This window comes from Chanodichthys erythropterus, chromosome 22 (assembly GCF_024489055.1).
Source record: "Chanodichthys erythropterus isolate Z2021 chromosome 22, ASM2448905v1, whole genome shotgun sequence".
Taxonomy (NCBI): domain Eukaryota; kingdom Metazoa; phylum Chordata; class Actinopteri; order Cypriniformes; family Xenocyprididae; genus Chanodichthys; species Chanodichthys erythropterus.
In genome coordinates, this window is record NC_090242.1 from 23,132,213 (window position 1) to 23,153,824 (window position 21,612).

A 21,612-nucleotide genomic window follows, 5' to 3' on the forward strand; every position below is an offset into this window, starting at 1 on the left:
ATCTAGTCTAGCTTGCTGCTGTTTGACAGAATAGTCTATATGTGGCACTAATTTAGTGATGACTTTTAGAACACCCGTTGAAAACATAAGAAAAACTTGCTTAAAATTTGCATCATGTTATTTGCTACACTATATCACACGATTTACTGTGTATTTGATTACTGTTAAAGACTACATGATAAAGAATGTCATTACCAAAGTACATAAAACATTATGATTTAGCTAAAATGTGCACACATTCAGAAGAACAGAATTACAATATCATGAAATTATTTTTAGATGATTTCAATGACATAGATGATTAGATAATTATGATTATGTATGTTGAATGACCCATTATGCTCTAGTATAGTAGAAGGGTCCATGAATTGAGCAGTCAGAGTACACATCCTATTCACTAAACCCAGATCTTCTTACCATCATAATGGAAAATCAATTTGCTAGAGTGGTGAGCAAGTTGCTGCTGTGCATTTGTTGCAGTCATGTGTACAGCGACCATTCTGATGCTCCATGGCATTCTGCTGGAATAAAAGGCACTTTGAAATAGGGTAAAATTTTAAAAGCTGGGACAAAAGCTGTGGAAAGTGATTTGAATACTTTGCATTTTTCTTCTTCTGAAGATCCTGGAATTGAATTGCCAGGATGAGTCCTGTCCTCTTGCTATCTTTGTTGCTGACAGGTAAGTGCTGCTTCTTGTTTTTACTGTATTAAGTATACAATTGTTCAGTTATACTTGATTGCATTAACATTTAATATTCAAAGGATGCAACACAACTAGAAACCTTTTAAGACTTTAAAAAGCCATCTAACCTTTCAGTGAACTTTTCACTTACTGTGAATTTTATGGGATGAATGTATTTGAATTCTGTATGCTGCCAAACCATACTGATAATTACCATAACCAAGATCTGCACTGAGTAACATTTCTGTACAGTTATTCCACAGGCTGAGGTTGTCCCAGAGAAACCAAAAAGATCTGCTCTCAACCAACTTACCAGGTTACTTCTTCGCAAATACAACTGTGGAGTTCGGCCTGTCCAGAACTGGACCAAACCAACTACCATTTACATTGACCTTATAATCCAATCTGTACTGGATGTGGTAAGTACATTATAACCTTTAGAGAGATTAAGTGTATTATTTGCTCATCGTATGATCACTATTGTAAATACATCTTTCATGTTAAGCTTTTTATTATATGTAATGCATAGGACTGTTCACTGTTAGAAGATGTTGACTAAATAAATGTACTGCACAGGTGTTAAAATCTGTTTGCTTTCCATGTCAATATAATAAAGTAATTTTGCACCTGTCTTTTCACAGGATGGACAGACTCAGAAAGTTACCACCAGCATTTGGTATCGCCAAGTTAGTATCAATTATAATTTGTCTAATTAGTGGTTCATAAAATACTATTTGGATTAGTCTGATGTGGACTGATTACGGTAGCTTTTTAGAAAAAAATGTTTTTTAAGCACTGTAACCTCTTGAAATCCAGCCATCTGACTTTAACCTGAACGTTTACTTTACTTCTAAATATTATCAACATATATTAATATATGTTTCACAAAATCTGGGTGTCATACTAACAGTCATTTTTATAAAAAGAATGCAATGAATGACAAGGTTTCATAAAAGACATTTAATTTTATCTTTCTGAGACAGTATAAACACATACACAATAATCAGATTTTCAAATGCATGAAATATGAACGTTTGAGAGATTTGAATCTTTCTCTTGGGACCTGCTACAGTAGGTGGTAGCAGTAAACCACATTACTCTAATGTTTCAGATATGGAACGATGAGTTTCTTGTTTGGGATCCTGAAGAGTTTGATGGAATCACTGAAATATCGCTGTCCTCGGATGCCATCTGGGTGCCTGATGTCATTATAAGTGAATTGTATGTACATGATAGATGTATCTCTCCTGGCCACATCACAAGCTCCTTTTGTTTTCTGGAAATGAATTTTGTCGAGTTATACTCTCATTGCATCATATGTCTTCCTCTCCCTCCCCAGCGTCGATGTTGGCAAATCCCCAGTCATCCCATATGTTTATGTCAACTGCTCAGGAACAGTAAAAAACTACAAACCCATCCAGGTGGTCTCAGCCTGTCACCTGGAGATTTATGCCTTTCCCTTTGACAAGCAGAACTGCACTCTGACCTTTCGCAGCTGGCTCCACTCAGGTAAATGACTCACTCATACACAGCTTGTGCTTTCACTCCTTTGCAAACAAGCTGGTCTCCGTATAATGAGAGTTGTTGTGATTACTGAGTGTTTTTGATCAGCCCTGGTTAGAATCTTTTAAAAGGTGCCACTTTAAATAAGCTTCTCACGAACCTGCCAACATAAACACTTAATTCTGCAATAACACAATAAGTTCCTGATGTGTTTCTCCGACAGTGAGTGAAGTGGATTTAGCTCTGTGGAGGCCTGCTGAGGAAATCGCCAATGACACAAGAGAGTTCATGAATGATGGGGAATGGGAGCTGCTGTCTGTCCCGTCTCGCTACTGGACATTGAATCTAGAGGGAAGAGACTACGCGCAGATTCAGTTTAATGTGAGGATTAATATTAAATAAGTAAAAATGACATTCAATGGCAGCTTTAGATTTCAATTTTTCAATTTCAATTACAACATTGTTTCAAAACAGCAGAAAATCAGAAAATGTTAATGTTTGTGATATATTAATATCTCAAAGCATTTAGATTAGAGCTGGACAATAATAAAGTTAACATTCTGCAATGATATAAACAATCCAGCAGTTGAGATTTGCTATATAGTGTATTTTGCTTTACATGAGTGCGACTATGCGGATACTGTAGATTAATTTAATAAAATTAGTATAAAATTTAAATCACACAGCCAGGAGATATATATATGTGTGTGTGTGTGTTTTACATGAGTGTACTGTATGTACGCACTATATATATATATATATATATATCCAAATTTAAAGGGTTAGTTCATCCAAAAATGACATTTCAGTGATTAATTACTCACCCTCATGCCGTTCAACACCATAAGTGGTTCAACCTTAATGTTATGAAATGTGATGACAAGAATTCTTTTTGTGTGCAAAAACAAAAAAATAATAGCTTTATTCAACAAATTCATCTCTTCCCTGTCATTGTCATACGCTATTTACGTTCAGTGCTTCCAGGTTCTACGTCAGAACGTTTTGATTGTGTGTTCTGAAGATGTTTTGGTCTTACGGGTTGTTTAGTTTTACGGGTTTGGAACGACATGAGAGAGAGTAAATATTGACAGAAATGTCATTTTTGGGTGAACTAACCCTTTAAATATGTTGCTGTCCGATAATAGAGTTTACTTTTTGGAACGATATAAGTAACCAAGCAGTTGAGATCTGTATGTACATAAGTGTACTGAATGCATGTGGGTAAAATTAAGTGTAGTATTTGTAGTTTTGTATTTATTATTATTAGACATCTCCAATCATTTTGTCTGCTTAAATCCTGGCCCTTTATTACGGTCGACTGCAAGTTCACATTCAGTCAACAACCATGGATAAACACTAAGTCTCTGCCTGGCATTTTTTTCTTTTACAACAATCGTTTAACTAAGATGCACGTCAAAAAAGAAAAGTTCCTTCACTACTTCCAGCACAATGGACAAAAAAACAAATTATATATATATATATATATATATATATATATATATATATATATATATATATATATATATATATATATATATATATATATATATATATATATATATATATATAAAATATTGTTTTTAAATTTAAATTAAATTTTTAATTTCAATCTAAATGTTTTAATTTCAATATACATTTTTATTTACTCATCACTGCCAAATTTGACTGGTGTTTGACAGATGTTAATTTTGGAGGCTGACGGAGAGATTAGGCACATAACAGTCTGCCAGACACGCTAGAGTATTGACAGCAGTCTGACGTGTCACAACCTTTCTCCAACCTTTGCATGGCTGTAAGTGGAGTCACACTAATGCTATAATACTAATAGATGAGGCTTAGCAGCAGACAACACACAGCAAGGATGATGATAATGAGACTGTCTTTCTGGCATTTGATCAATGAGCATCGTGTTCAGTGGGAGGAATGGGCCAATAGCTCAAAGCTCATGGGCAATCCACCCTGTTCCACTAAGATGCGCACACCATGGAAACGGCGGTGTTCTTTGATTACCTTTGCTCTGCGGCTCATTGCCGAAAGCCATTTAGAGATCCATATTTGTGTTTTTACTCATTGGCCAAATGGGTGGGGAACATGTTTAAGTCAGTATGAAATTGCTCTTTGTTGTACTGTGAAAGCTTAAGCAAACTTAAATAAGGAAAGTGAAATGGATGGTCCTGATCCAGATGAGGGGCAGCGAGAGGAAATAGCTCAATGGCAGTGAGGTTGAGTTCTCAGGGGGAGCTGAGGTGTGGGAAAACAATTTCACTTCTAGAATGAGAAATTGGACCGATTTAGCAAATCCAGGAAATGGGGAGAAGGCTTAAGCTTGTTATGTAATTCCCCTTCAGACACAGCCATTTTAGACTGCTTCGAGAGCACATTTTTCTGATAGCAAGTGATGAAATAAATATCACCCAGAGAGCGTTCAGTCCCAGCCACTCTGTTTCTCTCTGAAGGTGCTGATCCGCAGGCGCCCCCTGCTGTACGTGGTAAGTCTGCTCATCCCGAGCATCTTCTTCATGGTGGTGGATGTCACCAGTTTCTATCTGCCTCCAAACAGTGGAACTCGCATCACTTTCAAGACCAGCATTCTCCTGGGCTTCACTGTAATCAGAGTCAATCTGATGGATGAAATCCCTGCCACAGCCATTAAAACACCCCTCATTGGTAGAGTACAACCAGAGCTCTTCCTAATTACAATGTTCCCCCATTAACAACAGCAACCTAACCTTACTGACAAGAATGTCTGCTCTTTTTGCCACAGGGGTCTTCTTTGCTGTTTGCATGGCGCTGCTGGTGCTTAGTTTGTCATTGTCCATTTTTGTAGTGAAGCTTTTGCATTACAGTGAGAACGAAGTCAAGGAGATGTCCATGTCTGCTTGCTTGCTAGACAAATATGGCTCAATGGACCAGAGCTTCATCGAGAGCGCTTTCACTTCGATGAAGACACTGGATGATATGGACCAGTCTGGGGGTAGGAGAGAGAATATTATCCATTTAGCATGTTGTTTACAGGTTCTATACGTTAACATTAGTTATTCATTTATTTTTCACAGCATTCATTTGTTAATGTTAACAGTACTAATACTGTATTGTTAACATTAAAGTAATACTGAATATACTAATACATTTCAAAACACTGAAATAAAAAATGATTAATATATTATGAACTAACAACCAAAAGTTTATTCATAAATTAACATCATCTAGATGAAAAACAACAACTGTAAAGTATTGTTAATTTCATATTATCATTAAACTGTATTATTATTGCTGCAAAGCACTCAAGCTTACAGAACATATAATAACATTAGGTTATGCAAACAAGAAAAAATGTATGATTTTGTGCATTGGGAATTGACACTTAAACAGGTTTATGCCAGTAAACACATTTCTAACACAGCATCTGAAGGAGTGATGACAAATTTGACATCTCTCTCTTCTGACCAACATAAATAATCTCTCTATATTTTTCCCTCTTTTGGAAAGTCGTAGAAACTCTATCACAGATTTTTTATTTTGCTATTGGAGCAAATGAACATACAAAAATTCTATGTTTATATAAAAATTATAATTATATCTTCCATTCACCACCATAGAAGTTTACTTAACTATGATGACGTCTGCTTCTGAGAACCTCGGAAATGCAAAAAAGGTCCAAACTCAAATCATTGTCCATAGCAATGCTGTATATTAGACCGCTCAGTGCTACTTTCATGCAAAAGTATTGACATTGCAAATTCACACACTCTTTTTTTCTGTTGAAGCAAGATAGACCTCAGAGGACTATCAATATCACTGTAATATTGTTGCAATGTTCATCTTGTTGCCCTTTTTGAAGCTTTATGATAATATACCTATACCTTATTAAATTATATTTAATTTATTGTACCTATAACAAACAGTCATATACTATATCACATGCTTCTAAATGGCTTAAAAGGGAACCTATTATGCCCCTTTTCACAAGATGTAATATAAGTCTCTGGTGTCCCCAGAATGAGGCTGTAAACATCAGCTCAAAATACCCCACAGATCATTTATTATAGCTTGTCAAATTTGCCCCTATTTGGGTGTGAGCAAAAACACGCCATTTTTGTGCGTGTCCCTTTAAATGCAAATGAGCTGCTGCTCCCAGCCCCCTTTCCAGAAGAGGGTGGAGCTTTAACAGTTCACGCTTCAGGTGCTCAACAGCAACAAAGCTGGAGAATCTCACGCAGCCAAAGTGACAATTGTCAGTAACAGTGTTCAGCAGCCTTACGTTGTTCAAACCGGAGTCGACACTGATGGAGAGACTCAGGAAGAAGTTACAACTTTTACAATGCAACTGGACATTTCTGAGTGGTTAGTGGATAAATTTAAGTAGTTGCTGTGGAGTTGATTCAAATCATCCACTAGCATGTGCCGTCATGTTAATCTTTTGTGCAAATCCAGCCTTGAATTGTCCCTCGTTTGTGAGGCAGTCCAGCGTAAAAATGACGGTATGGCAACAACACTCTACTACAACAACTCTTCCTCTTCTCTAAAGCAGCCCAACATAGCCTTGAGCTTCGTGACTTTGCAGATGTTGTTTATGCTCAAACAGCAACATTACACACTAACTAAAGTTAAAAAAGTGAAATCATAATCAAGGACCCATTTAATATTTGTGTTCTCTTTGATTCAGGCTACGAGTCTGATCTGTCTCCAGAGCCAGACCTATTCTCCCTGACAGATGTCTCAAACAGTAACTCTCCACTGGAGAAAATCCTGCAGGAGGTGGTGTCTCTCAGACTGTACCTTCAGGAGGAGGACAGTGAGGGCAGTTCACAGTCCTACTGGGTGGAACTGTGCCTGAAAGTGGACAGGCTTCTCTTCTGCATGTACCTGGTACTTCTGTTCATCTATGTTATGACTCTACTGCTGCTCTGGGGTACCTGGAGCTCTGCCTGAAAGTCTGAATGAGGTGGTGGGGGGGAAGGTGTGACAAAAAGAGAAAGACAAAAACAGAGGCGGAGCGGTTGGAGAAAGTTAAAACAAAGTGATAGATTCCACAACTGTAGTTTTAGTTAAAGTATCAAATAATTAATTGCAGTTTATGCCTACTGTTAACATTAATTCAAATGTGACAAAAATGAGACCAGTTTCCTAAGGAGATTATTGTAAATCATGTGAACTTTCTTTCAGATGTAAAAATCATAATGACTAGCTGCAAGCAAGTATTCTTTATGTTGTATGTATTTGTATTGAATGGAATAAAGGAAAACAAATTGTGCTAATTTGTATTTGTATATTGTCTTTCTCTTCCATGCTTCTAAATGTTTTCTTTTGATTTTAGCACATTTCTCTGACATAAATCTACACTCATAAACATTATTTATGATAATACTTTTTATGTTAATGATATCTATAGTTTTGAATGGAATATGTTTAAATGGAGATTCAAAAAATTAAAGCTGAAATGTACGATCTTAAGATGGTTTGATTACGTAATGTAACACATTTTACTATAACTGCTTTGCTAAGGTTTTTTACTGTTGCAAAACAAACATGCTTGCAAAAATAAATAGTGCGTAAATAATTTGTATTGTCGTTCTGCTAAAACTCCAAATAAATAATTTTATTGTTTTTATAAAATATATAAAATTTGTGTAAAAACAAATAAATTATATAAATATATATATATAGTTTTTACACAAATTTTATATATATATATATATATATATATATATATATATATATATATATATATATATATATATATATATATATATATAATATATATAATATATATATAATATATATATATATATATATTATTTGTGTAAAAACACAAGACATTTTCAGACAATTTTAAACCTAAATATAATTTCAGACATTTTCACCATTTATGTCCTGAATGATCCAAAAAAATCCTACTAATGAAAATACAGTGGAAAACTGTTTAAAGAAGTAATCGAAATCCTCTTGTAATTTTAAATGATTTGTATTAAATTCAAATAATATTTGAATACATTTGACGACATAGGCTTATATAAACAAATGTAATTTTTAAGGGCCAGATCACACTCTAAAAAATGCTGGGTTAAAAACAACCCAAATTGGGTTAAATATGGACAAACCCAGCGGTTGGGTTAAATGTTTGCCCATTGTGCTGGGTAGTTTTATCTAACTCAACTATTGTTTAAAAATGACTATATGGCTGGCTTAAAATGAGCACAAAATATGTTGAAATTAAAAATCAGACATATAATTACTAGAGGCAACAATAATAATCAAAAGATGAACATTTATTAATAAGCAATTTAATAAATGTTTATTATTTAACTATTATTAATTAAACCTATTAATAAATGTTATTTTCCCACCTATTTTGGGTTCATTTTAAGTGATCAATAAAGTGATTTTTAAACATCAGTTGAGTTAAATAAAACTACCCAGAAGGTTGGGTTAAAGATTCAACCCAACAGCTGGGTCAAAACAACCCAATCGCTGGGTTTGTCCATTTTTAACCCAACTTGGGTTGTTTTTAACTCAGCATTTTTTAGAGTGCAGGTAGCAGTACATCCTAAAAATAGAGATTAAAGAGCATTCTTTGAAATATCACACATAACATGAGAGTGAAGAACCCCTCCCTGTACTGTAACATTATCACATAATCAAGCTCCAGTTTCCTTACTGAAAAATAAACCACAATCACCTTCACGTCACTATCACTACAGTACATTTTCATTGCAGAGCTTCTCTGAGCTGCCTGTCCAGTCAGAAAAAAACCCCAAAAAACACATAATTCAATTCCTCATCAAAATTCTGATAATATTTTCCTGACGTAAATCTAATCACCTGCCTATTGCCGGGCTAATTAAGTCTCATCATGGCTGGGTGAAGTATTAGATAACAGTTTAATGCAGTAGTCTAAGTGCTCATGGAAATTGACTTGAACTTGGTGGTGAAATATGAGCCATGAAATGTCAAAGGTAGCTGTAATTCATATACGCCCTCCGCTGTTGAGTTAGTGTTAGGGGAAAAAACACTAGAATTATTAATTTAGAAAACATTTGGGATTGTTTATGCTATTTAATCTGTTATATTTAAAATGTTTAACATGTAAATACACTACAGCCTCAATGCTCTATTCTTAAGGTGAGGCCTAATCAAAGATGGTGCTCACAAAATAATTGTGACTAAATAGTTATTTATAACTATACCAACTGTATAATATTAATACAGTTAAGAAATAGTATACATGTATAAGAAATAGTATCTGTTATTTTTTTTCAGTTCAAGACACTATGCTCGGCATGCTTATATAGTTAATTCTCTCCGATATGACTCTTGGGACAAGCTGAAGTGCTTTTGATCTGCCTTAACTGTGAGATGATTATGCAGAGAAGGGAGGGTGGACTAAGTGCTGTAATGACAGCCCAAGCGCTTCTGGAAAGCTCAGAGATAACTAATGGAGCTCAGGAAGCATCACTGGAAAGAAGCAGCACCAGGCTAGAAGCCTGCGAGAAGAACCCAGGGCAACGCCAAACAGCTCGGCACAATGAAATGTTCAGCACTCTGGACAGCTCTCTGCGTTTACATGTATGGGGCGGTGGTGACTTGCTCAGGTATAACTTCTTAAATTTTTGACTGGTTATACGAACGCGCTTGAGCCTTAAAACCTCTTTAAAACCATTTCAAAATCTAGTTAGCTGCTTTCTGATGCATCAAAATGCTGTCTTTGTGGGCAGTTCAGCAAGTTTTGAAACACTATTATTATATATAGTGTTTCAAAATATATTATAATATATTATTATACTATTATAATTAATCAGTATGATTTTGCGTGTGTATGTCTTTAAACTTTTGAATGCTGAAGTTAAAGGTGAATAAATTAAAAGTGATGTGTGACTATTCTGTTATCTGGGTGTAGTGAAGAAGCTGGGCAATAACACTGGGCGTTTCGCCAACGCCACTCTGGTGAGATTAAATGAGTTTTTAAGTGCCGGATATAAGAAAGGAGTTCGACCAGTTCGTGACTGGAGACAGTCAACGACGGTAGCCATTGACCTAATGGTTTATGCGATTCTCAATGTGGTGAGTAGAATTCTCACTTGTCTATTAAATATGTAGGCTAAACTAATTATTTATTAGTTGTTTTGAAGTTGTTGTTTTGCATTCATCCTTTTGTATGAATTTTTGTGCCACACAGGATGAGAAGAACCAGGTCTTGACAACATATGTGTGGTACAGACAGGTGTGATAATGATTTTATAATGTCTCAAAAACATACAACACAATCAGTGTAGTGCGATTCTGACTTATACAAGCAGTTTTTTATTTTGTGTATCAACAATGTACGAAAAACCAGTGTTGACTCACAAAAACAAATGATTTTTTCCTTGTTAGTGAATTGTTAACATAATAAGCAAACAGTGTTGTTTGCTTCCTTAATGAATGATTGAATGATTCTTTTCATAAAAAAAACAACAACCTTACAGCGTGACAAGAGTAGTCCGATTCCTGAAATTAGGCTTATTTTGTGTTTCCAAATTAAACAAGAACAGTAACTTATGTTGTACCTAATTGAGGATTATGAGCAATGTTGGGAGAAAGTTACTTTTATGCATTACTCCCTAAAAAGTAACTTGCATGACTTGGTTACTTTTAATGGAAAGTAATTAATTGTTACTTTTCCGTTATATTTAATGGTCATTTTTGCTTATTCGCATGGTTGAATTGGATCATCAAAGGTTAACAGCAAAGACATTGGTTAATAAAGTACAGTGGCATGAAAAAGTATGTGAACCCCTTGCAGAATCTGTGAAAATGATAAATATTTTAATAAAATAAGAGGGATAATAAAAAATGCATGTTATTTTTTGTTTAGTACTGTCCTGACTAAGATATTTTACATAAAAGATGTTTGCATTTAGTTCACAAGACAAAACAATAGCTGAATTTATTAAAATAATATGAACCATTGATTCTCAATACTGTGTGTGGTTACCTGATGATCCATGACTGTTTTTATGTTTTGTGATGGTTGTTCATGAGTCTCTTGTTTGTCCAGAGCAGTTAAACTGATCTCTGTTCTTCAGAAAATTCCTCCAGCTCCTGCAGATTCATCAGTTTTCAAGCATTTTTGCATATTTGAACCCTTTCCAGCAGTGGCTGTATGATTTTGAGATTCATCTTTTCACACTGAGGACAATTGAGGGACTCAAACACAACTATTAAAAAAGGTTCAAACATTCACTGATGCTCCAGAAGGAAACACGATGCATTAAGAGCCGAGGGGTGAAAACTTTTGAATTCAAATATCAAGGTAAATTGTACTTAATTTTTCTGCCAGGAAACATGCAAGTATCTTCTGTTGCTTCCGAAGGGTACTAAATGAAAAACAATGATATTTAAACAAAATAAGAAAAATTGTGACATCTTCATCCTGTTCAAACGTTTTCACACCCCGACTCTTAATGCATCGTGTTTCCCCCTCCATCGAGCATCAGTGAATGTTTGAACCTTTTTTAATAGTTGTGTTTGAGTCCCTTAGTTGTCCTCAGTGTGAAAAGATGAATCTCATATTCATACAGCCACAGCTGGAAAGAGTTCAAATATGCAAAAATGCTTGAAAACTGTTGAATCTGCAGGAGCTGGAGGAATTTTCTGAAGAACAGAGCTCAGTTTAACTGCTCAGGACAAACAAGAGACTCATGAACAACCATCACATAACATAAAAACAGTCGTGGATCATCAGGGAACCACACACAGTATTGAGAATCAATGGTTCACATACTTATGAATGTGGTTATTTTAATAAATTCAGCTATTGTTTTGTCTTGTGAACTAAATGCAAACATCTTTTATGTAAAATATCTTACTCAGGACAGTACTAAAAAAATAACATGCATTTTTTATTATCCCTCTTATTTTATTAAAATAATTTTCATTTTCACAGATTCTGCAAAGGGTTCACATACTTTTTCATGCCACTGTATATTTATGTTATTTAACATATTTAATTATTGCAGGTTTGGATAATATTTCAGATGAGTAAATGTATGTTCACATTTAGTCTAGAACTACAATACCTTTCATGTTTACATAGAGCATGTTACTTATTTTAAGTAACTTAGATATTTTGTTGTAAATTTAACAGTAATGTGTTACTTTACTAGTTACTTAAAAGTAATCCGATTACGTAACTCACGTTACTTATAATGCGTCGCCCCTAATACTGATTATGAGACTTGATATTTTCTCTTACAGTGTATATTTTTTGTACTTGACATTTCTCTCACTTCAAAAGCAATGGACAGATGAATTCCTTGCGTGGGATCCTGAAGAATTTGATGAAGTGAAACAGATTTCCATTCCCACTGCCAACATCTGGGTTCCAGATATTCTCATCAATGAATTGTGAGTAAACCTGACATAATGAGATAATTGAGACGTTAATGACACAATGACACAACTGAACTATTTCAGTCTGCTCTTCACAGCAGTCCTTTATAATCACTCTCTTTGTTCTCTGCAGTGTGGATGTAGGAAAGTCTCCTGACATTCCTTACGTCTATGTAGGTCATAACGGGCTTGTTCGCAACTATAAGCCAATCCAGGTGGTGACTGCCTGCTCCCTCAACATCTACAACTTTCCTTATGATGTCCAAAAATGTAGCCTGACGTTCCAGAGCTGGCTGCACACAAGTAAGTAAACATGTTTCAGTACAATCATATGGGAAAGCTCGAGAGATAATAATTCAGACTCAACACTGACAAAATATACCTTGTACACACAGAATCCAAGACTAAAGGGATTTTGAAAGATCTGATCATCAATCATTCAAATGATTTTTTCCCCAAAACACCATATTTATATTAGAAATAAGAATACTCTGGAAATGTAGTTTTGCAGAAGTAATTCAAGCACAATAAAAAAAACAACAACAACGTGCCTTTTCCTAAAAGCCGAATGAACTGACCTTTAACCTTATCTCATCCCAAAGCTAAAGACATCAACATCACTCTAATGAGAACCCCAGAGGAAGTAATGAACGACAAGAGTGTGTTCATGAACCAGGGAGAATGGGAGCTGCTTCACGTCCTCTCCACATACAAAGATTTCAGCATAGATAATGATGATTACTATGCTGAAATGAAGTTTCATGTGAGTAACATAACACCAAATTAAGCCACGGTACACATTAGCATTTGAAAAATGGGTAACACTTTTCCATCATTAATGAATAACTACACAGGAACAAAAGAGTAAGGCAATATTAAAATTCTATAAAGTCATATTAACTAACAAGAAACTCTGACTAACTAATAAGTAACTGCGCTCAGTTAAATGAGGTAGTTCACTTTTAGCTAATCAGAAACAATTTTTTTCATATCTCCCAGAGAACTACTTAGAAGTACTATACACAGGTTCATAATTAATGTGAACAATGCATAATGTATAATTAATTAAAAAAAGTGAAGATCATGATAACTCAAATCCTTCAGAAGGAATTACTAATTATTTGGAACAGTACTCTAAAGTGTAAAGCTTGACTCTCTAGTAATGATTGAAGTCATTTTAAACTTTTTAGGTTTTTGCAGAGATACATAAAAGGTCAGGACAGACAGAAGTCCTATTGACTGCATTAAACAAAACTGCATTCTTTGTGTTATTGTTTAGAGGAGAGCAGAGCGTGTTGTAACAGAGTGAGCTTTAATACCATTAGTTTAACCAATTAAAAAATGAGCTATAGATGAATACGTATCAGCATATAAATATAGCAACATTTGCACAAAAAAACATTTACATTTTAAAATTACATTTAAAAGTAATGCGTTACAATTACAGACTGTAAAAAACAAAACAAAATGGACAACACGCCTCTGCTTACTAAAACCAAGCCTATTGGGAAAACGAACATTTTAACTGTGTGTCTGTGTGTTGAGAACTACCTAAAATGACAGAAATCATCTTTGGAAAATAAATATGTTTGAAAATAAATTGGATTTTTTTTTAGTTTTTAGTGGCTCGCGTCCTATTCAATTACATGGAGAGGGCGGGGTTTAAAACCTATACTGCAGCCAGCCACCAGGGGGCAATCAAAATGCTTTGGCTACACTTTTCAGACTTGGTTTGGCTTCGCTTTTCTTCGGGACATTTAATAACAATATTGTGTTACTTTCTTTTTATGGAAAATAATGCATTACATTACTTTTGCGTTACCTTTTCTCACCTGGACAGGGCTTGCTTGTTTGTTTTTGATAACAAAAGAAGTTGTATTTGGCAAATATAAAGGTCCTTTCACAACTGAAATGAAATGCAAATTCAAGCCTGTACAGTAGAGGGCGCAGCTCAAACAACCCTTTAGATGTGCTGTCATTTTGGATTGCAGAAGAATAGGATGCAGAAGAACAAAGTTCAACACTCATACTTGTGGTTGAATTGGACCATCAAAGGTCAGCAGCAATGACTTTGGTTAATAAAATGAGATTAATTACATAAAGTATATTTGTGTTATTTAACTTGTTTAAATATTGCAGGTTTACGTAATATTCTGAGTTTGCATTTCACCGTTTTCATTCATTTTGGGGAATACACAGCGCACACAACGCCTCACTTTCAATTTCTCTCAACATGGAGACAAGGCGTCAGTCTATAAATAAAAAAACAAAGTAACTTGCATTACTTGTTTGAAAAAGTAACGCAGATATTTTATTGTAAATTTAAAAGTAATGCATTACTTTACTAGTTATTTGAAAAAAGTATTGCCCAACACTCCCTGATCTTTAAATTGGTGTAAATGTATTGTTCAAAAGTCTGGGGTCAGTAAGTTTTGTAAGATATTAATACTATAATAATAACTCTGCAAGAATGCATCAAAACTAAATGCATTTATAATGTTACAATACAGTTCTATTTCTATTGAACTTTCTATTGATCAAAGAATCCTGAATAAAAGTGTCTCAATCTTTCCACAAAAATATTAATGTTTTCAACATTGATGATGATAAGAAATGTTTCTTGGCCACAAAATCAGCCTATTAGAACAATTTCTGAAGGATCATTCAGTTTTTCCATCACATGAATAAATTACATTTTAAAATATTATTATTATAAAATAATAATAATTTAATTTTTTTTTAAATTGTAATACTATTTCACAATAATACAGTTTTGCCTGTATTCTTGATAAAAAAAATACAGCCTTGGTGAGATTAAAAGACTTCTTTCAAAAACATTTAAAAAAATCTAACAACCCCAAACTTTTGAATACTTGTGCACCACTAAATGCACATGCTCCAAATGTCAGGTCACATTTCTTTTGAAAAGTAGTTAGTGCCAAAGTGAATGAAAAACAATGTGAGAAAGATGAACACATTATTGCCACAAGGAAAGATGTCTCTTTCTTTAATCACCAGGTTGTGATCCGACGCAGACCTCTGTTCTACACAGTCAACCTTCTTTTGCCCAGTGTATTCCTGATGGTGATGGACATTGTTGGATTCTACCTGCCCCCAGACAGCGGAGAGAGAGTATCCTTCAAGATCACTCTGCTCTTGGGCTATTCTGTCTTTCTCATCATCGTCTCAGACACTCTGCCAGCCACTGCCATAGGGACCCCTCTCATTGGTAATGAGGTCTTTCTGTTTCATAGACCTGACCTGATGCATTTCAAAAAGATCACTCATTGCTTAATTATGTGTGAGAGGTGACGTCTTGAATTAAGTCTACTGCATCTAGACCTTATTTTAAGTCCTTAGTTAAATTTTTTTTGTGGTATGATACAGTACAGTTCTCACTCAGCTGGCCGGTCTTGTGATATTGCTCCTGTGCAGATTTCTTGAGTGTTTCAACTGCAGTCAATCCGAAGTCCATTGATTTTCAGTATGGAATTGCAGCTTGTGCGGAAATACACAGATTAATTTGAGAGATATGGAGAGCTGCCTACAACACTACAGAGGTTTCAAGTTCAAATGCAACTGCAAAACTAGTGCTTTCAAACACATCACAGCCCACAGAGGGCATACAATTTGTGAAATTGATCATGTGACTATATATTGTATACATGGTCACCATTCACTTCTATCTATCATTAGGTTGTACACAAACTTGAGGAGTTCATGCAGCTCAAGTGATATACTTAAAGGGTTAGTTCACCCAAAAATGAAAATAATGTCATTAATTACTCACCCTCATGCCGTTCTACACCCGTAAGTCCTTCGTTAATCTTCGGAACACAAATTAAGTTGAAATCCTATGGCTCCGTGAGGCCTGCATAGGAAGCAATGACATTTCCTCTCTCAAGATCCATAAAGGTACTAAAAACATATTTAAATCAGTTCATCTGAATACAGTAGTTCAATATTAATATTATAAAGCGACGAGAATATCTTCTAAATAAGTCGTTATTTTGTTTTTTTGGCGCACCAAAAATATTCTCGTCGCTTTATAATATTAATATTGAACCACTGTACTCACATGAACTGATTTAAATATGTTTTTAGTACCTTTATGGATCTTGAGAGAGGAAATTACATTGCTGGCTATGGAGGCCTCACTGAGCCATCAGATTTCAACTAAAATATCTTAATTTGTGTTCCGAAGATTAACAAAGGTCTTACGGGTGTGGAATAGCATGAAGGTGCAATAAATGACAATATTTTTTTGGGTGAACTAGCCGTTTAACATTCAAGAAATATTTCACAATTTTACCCTTCTGACTGTATGTTTGTTCAAATAAATGCATAAGAGACTTCTTTCAAAAACATAAAAAAAATCTTAACAACCCCAAACTTTTGAATAGTAGTGTATAATAAGTACATTATTAATTCATAGTCTTTCATCACAAATAATGGCACGTTGAACACTGCCAGGATATGATACATGCTGTGTTTCTGCCTATTAATAGTATGAACTTTACATGTAAGTGTCTGTTGTGTGTGTGTGTTTGAGTGTAGGTGTGTACTTTGTGGTATGCATGGCGCTGCTGGTCATCAGTCTTACCGAGTCTGTTTTGATCGTGAGGCTGGTGCACAAGCAGGATCTTCAGTCTCGTGTGCCGCAGTGGGTCAAACACCTGGTGCTGGAGAAGGCCACAGTCCTGCTCTGCATTCGCAACAAGAAGGTCTGCTCGCTCCTCTCGCAGGGATCTGACCTGCCGCTCTACAAAGAGAACAACATGAACACAGGTAACTGACCCTTCGCTAAGCCCCTCCTGACCAGTCCTACCTTAGCAACTGTTTCCACTCACTAAATAAGGGTTTACCAAATAGGGTTCGTGAGGTAACTGCAGGGCAGTGTTGATAACTTTTTCAATGGAAAGTAGCTAAAGCCTGCTCAAAAAGTAGCTAAATGTCCCTAGATTACTTAATTCAGCAACTATCGGCACTTTACATCAGTTTTTATATTCTAATCCATGCTCACATACTGTATTTTTATATAATATAGAGCCGAATGTCAAAGAAAGCTATTCTTATTTATACATTTTCTGTCAGACAGCAGAAAAACTGAGATAATGACTGACTAAAGGTTAACCAGCAGTCCAAAAAGTTTCTAGATTTGTCGCTAGCTGGTTTTTCGAAAAAAGTCGCTAAAGGAGTCTAAAAAGTGACAAAATTAGCAACACTGTGCAAAGAGTTCATGAGTTGATAAAAAAGTTAATAATTAAATTTAATGTAAAATAAATAAATGTGGCTGCACAGTTAATCAAAATGAAACTGAAATTGCGATATAGCCTCGTGTGATTATCAAAATCAAAAGTATTGATTTAATTAAATAATTGCACTGCGAGTTTCAGTGTGAAGCGACAGCTTACAGTGTCACTTCTCATTAACTCCATTTTGGAAATGCAATTTGCACCTTATTTACACACTTGCATAATTAAAATTTCTGTAGACAGAAATTTACAGTATTCACCAGTATTCCACCAAAATAAAATCTTATGGATGTGACTGTTTGAAAGTGAAGAATTTTAGACATAAATATTAGCATTGTAACTTGCAGTGTATAATAAAATAAGTATTATATATTTTTTTAATTATAAAGGACAACTTACAATTTAATTTACAACAGTAAAATTTTTATAATTTATTATTGTAATGTACAACAATATATATTTATCTTAATTTTTAAAACAATATAATAATAATAATAATAATAATAATAATAATAATAATAATAAGCCATTCAGCCCTATATATAAATAATTTTAAAAATAATCAAAATAAAACACTTACTAAAAAATGATTAAATATTTTATTTTTTTTCATGTGATCATTAACCAACATTAGGGAACCATAAACATGTGAATGTGTCATTAAATTATGAAAATATTTACCTAAAATCCCAGGGCATACTTCAGGTAAATATTTTATGTCTAAGGGATTCAGCGGACAAAAAAGTTTGGGAACTCCTGCACTAAATGAACAGGCCAGACCAGTATTTTCACAATTGTTTCAAGTGTATACAGAAATTATTCAAAAAAATATTCATCCCTATAGGATGTTCTGTTAAGGCCACATTGCACCTACAGAAGCAGTCACCTGATTACACCACATCACTTTTTAGACATTCTAATTCTGATTCATCATGTCCAATCGGCAAAAACAAGCTCCAACAGATGGCAACAGACAGGGGAAACACAGTGATCCAACAAAATTTTAATGTTTCAAATTAATGATGTTTGTGTGTACTTAGCACGACAATTAATTTATTACAAATGTATTATAGTATTATTATATACTATACCACATTGCTATTATTGTGTAAAATTAATATTAAATTACTTTTACAGAACATAGTGTGTTGCAACAGTCCTTATCCTTATAATAAAAAAAAAAAAATAAAAAAAAAACATTTTTAGACATGGTTTTGTTTCCAGTTTGTTTTATTATGCAAAACACAGGCGTTCATATTTATATTTCAAACATGTTGTTTGTGCACTTAATGTAATAAACATCATACAATATAGTTAAATAGGTTATAATTAGTCAAGACATTGCATTAACAACTTTTGATCAGGCATTACCACTTGGGTCCTAAAGGAGACCCGGGGGGGGGGGGGGGGGGACACAATTTCTCATGACGCCGGGGCCCACTAGGGGTGTTCAACAAACTTGCAAAGGGGCCTCAGGTTTACTTAAAATTATTTAAAATAGTACAAAACAAGCATTACAATAAGCTGAAACAACTAAAGATCAAGATATTTCTTAGTATCTGGTTATTTTTTCTAATTACTATACATCTTATGCCAAGCTCTAAAGTATTTTATTGCGTAGAAATTGAGAATGTGGGGAGATTGGGTTCAAATATTGTTGTGGACTATGGGTGGGACTTGAAGTCAAAAAGCTTGAGATCCACTGCTCTAGGTGGTCTGTTTTTGCAGATTAAACAAGCCCTGAAACTCACCTCTGATTTTTTTAAGCGGTTCACTGCAACCATCACAGCTGCGAGGGATCCAGAGACTCCGGGAGAAACCTGGGCTTGGGGCTGTCCACACGGGACGCCGGGCCTCCCGTCATGGAAGGCATCCTACGTGAGATCACCACCATCCGTCAGTTCATGGAGAAGAAGGACGAGAGCAGGGAGATTGCTAAGGAGTGGCTCCAGGTGGGGTACGTGTTGGACGTCCTGCTGTTTCGCGTCTACCTGCTTACCGTGTTGGCCTACAGCATTACTTTAGGCACACTGTGGTCCGTCTGGCAAAACGTCTGACCGCAGATGTGTATCACAGAGGGAAGGCGCCAATTCTGTCTCACTGCTTAAAGTAAATGCAGTGTTTGACATAGTTTAAGTGCTGGTGATGTGATTGTTATCTCACAAGAGAATAACTTGAGCACCATAGAGGAGAAATGTGCTTTCAAACCAAGAGTTATTATTGTAGACTGTTGTTCTTACCAGATGAAAGCTCTTCAAACTGCTCTCTGAAAAAAAGCATACAAATTACATGTATGATTGTTATATCTGCTTATATTCAGTACAACAGAACAATTGTTCAAAAAGTATGATATTCCTTTCATACAACAGTAAAACATAAAGAAGTGAACAACTCACATTTTAGATACATTATGGGAAGCTAATTTGGTTATTTTTTTCCTCCACCAGTGGAGAAATAGTTCCAAAAGAAGCCAAAGAAAGAAGCAGCAAAGCTTTAAAACATATATGAAATGCATAAATAACTCACTGTTGAACAGTATATCAAAACTTTTAGCGGTGTTTTGTCTTTTTTTAGTATTTCAAAACTAAGAAAAATATCTTTCTGCATTAGATTAATCACACTGAGGTCAAACATACACTACCATTCAAAGTTTGGGGTCAGATTTGTTTTAAAATCAAATGAATACTTTTATTCAACACAGATGCATTAAAGGGATAGTTCAACCAAAAATGAAGATTATTCCATGATTTACTCACCCTCAAGCCATCCTAGGTGTATATGACTATCTTCTTTCAGATGAACACAATCAGAGATACATTTACAAATATCCTTAGTCCTCCAAGCTTTTATAATGGTTGTGAATGATTCCCCAAATTCTGAAGACAAAAAAAATGTATGCATCCGTGAAAAATTAATCCATATGACTCCAGGGGGTTAATAAAGGCCTTCTGAATCGAAACGATGCATTTGTGTAAGACAAGTATCCTTATTTAAAACTTGATAAAGTAAAATAACGTGCTTCCGGCGTGATAGCCATACGCATTCGACATATGTCCAAAAAGCGCTAACTTCCGCGACGTAGTACACGATGAGTTGACGTACTACACTATGGCATGACGTATAACATAGTACGTCAACTCATCGTGTACTACGTCGCAGAAGTTAGCGCTTTTTGGACGTATTTCGAATGCGTATGGCTATCACCAAAGACTCCAGAATAATAGTTCACTCGTATAGTTTTGAATGGGAGAAAGTGTAACGCGCAATATGGCGGAATAAGTCCCGCCTTCTAAATAAGAGCCAATCGCCGACTGGTAAAGTCATCGCGTCACTTCAGCGGCCGTTAAACAGTCAGACGCGCGCCTCCGAAGAGACGCGCATTTAGGTCTGCGTATGCGCATTAGCTTGATCCAGCCTGAAAAATAGTTTTTTTTTGTCATGATTCGAGCGTTTAGAGTCTAATTTTATGAGCCGGTTGTTGTTAGATTTCATTGGTGATTTCAAATATGAAATTTAATCGTAAGGTTGGCGAAAAGGTTTTGGAGAATTTGATGTTTCCCCATTCAAAGAGATTGCATGATGCCCCGGATGCCCGAGAGGCTTTTTAAAGATGGCCGCCAAGTGAAATAGTGAAATGACTTAAAGGGACTTTGCTATCACGCCGGAAGCACGTTATTTAACTTTATAAAGTTTTAAATAAGGATACTTATTTAATACTATATTTATATAAAGCTTGGAGGACTAAGGATATTTTTAAATATATCTCTGATTGTTTTCATCTGAAAGAAGATGGCCATACCT

The 21,612-nt window shown here is 35.0% G+C and overlaps 2 protein-coding genes across 2 annotated transcripts; both read left to right on the plus strand.

Moving 5' to 3' along the window:
* Positions 1-642: 642 nt before the first annotated feature.
* Positions 643-7,117, plus strand: htr3b (5-hydroxytryptamine (serotonin) receptor 3B). Its single transcript, XM_067375405.1, has 9 exons — positions 643-679; positions 935-1,101; positions 1,324-1,368; positions 1,794-1,903; positions 2,022-2,191; positions 2,409-2,566; positions 4,642-4,852; positions 4,950-5,159; positions 6,852-7,117. The coding sequence occupies exons 1-9, from the start codon at positions 643-645 to the stop codon at positions 7,115-7,117; spliced, it is 1,374 nt and encodes a 457-aa protein (XP_067231506.1).
* A 2,593-nt stretch (positions 7,118-9,710) lies between these two features.
* htr3a (5-hydroxytryptamine (serotonin) receptor 3A) lies at positions 9,711-20,285 on the plus strand. The gene is made up of 9 exons (XM_067375726.1): positions 9,711-9,777; positions 10,083-10,246; positions 10,362-10,406; positions 12,462-12,571; positions 12,690-12,859; positions 13,159-13,319; positions 15,575-15,785; positions 17,114-17,344; positions 19,579-20,285. The coding sequence occupies exons 1-9, from the start codon at positions 9,711-9,713 to the stop codon at positions 19,866-19,868; spliced, it is 1,449 nt and encodes a 482-aa protein (XP_067231827.1). The 3' UTR covers positions 19,869-20,285.
* The last annotated feature ends 1,327 nt before the right edge of the window (positions 20,286-21,612 follow it).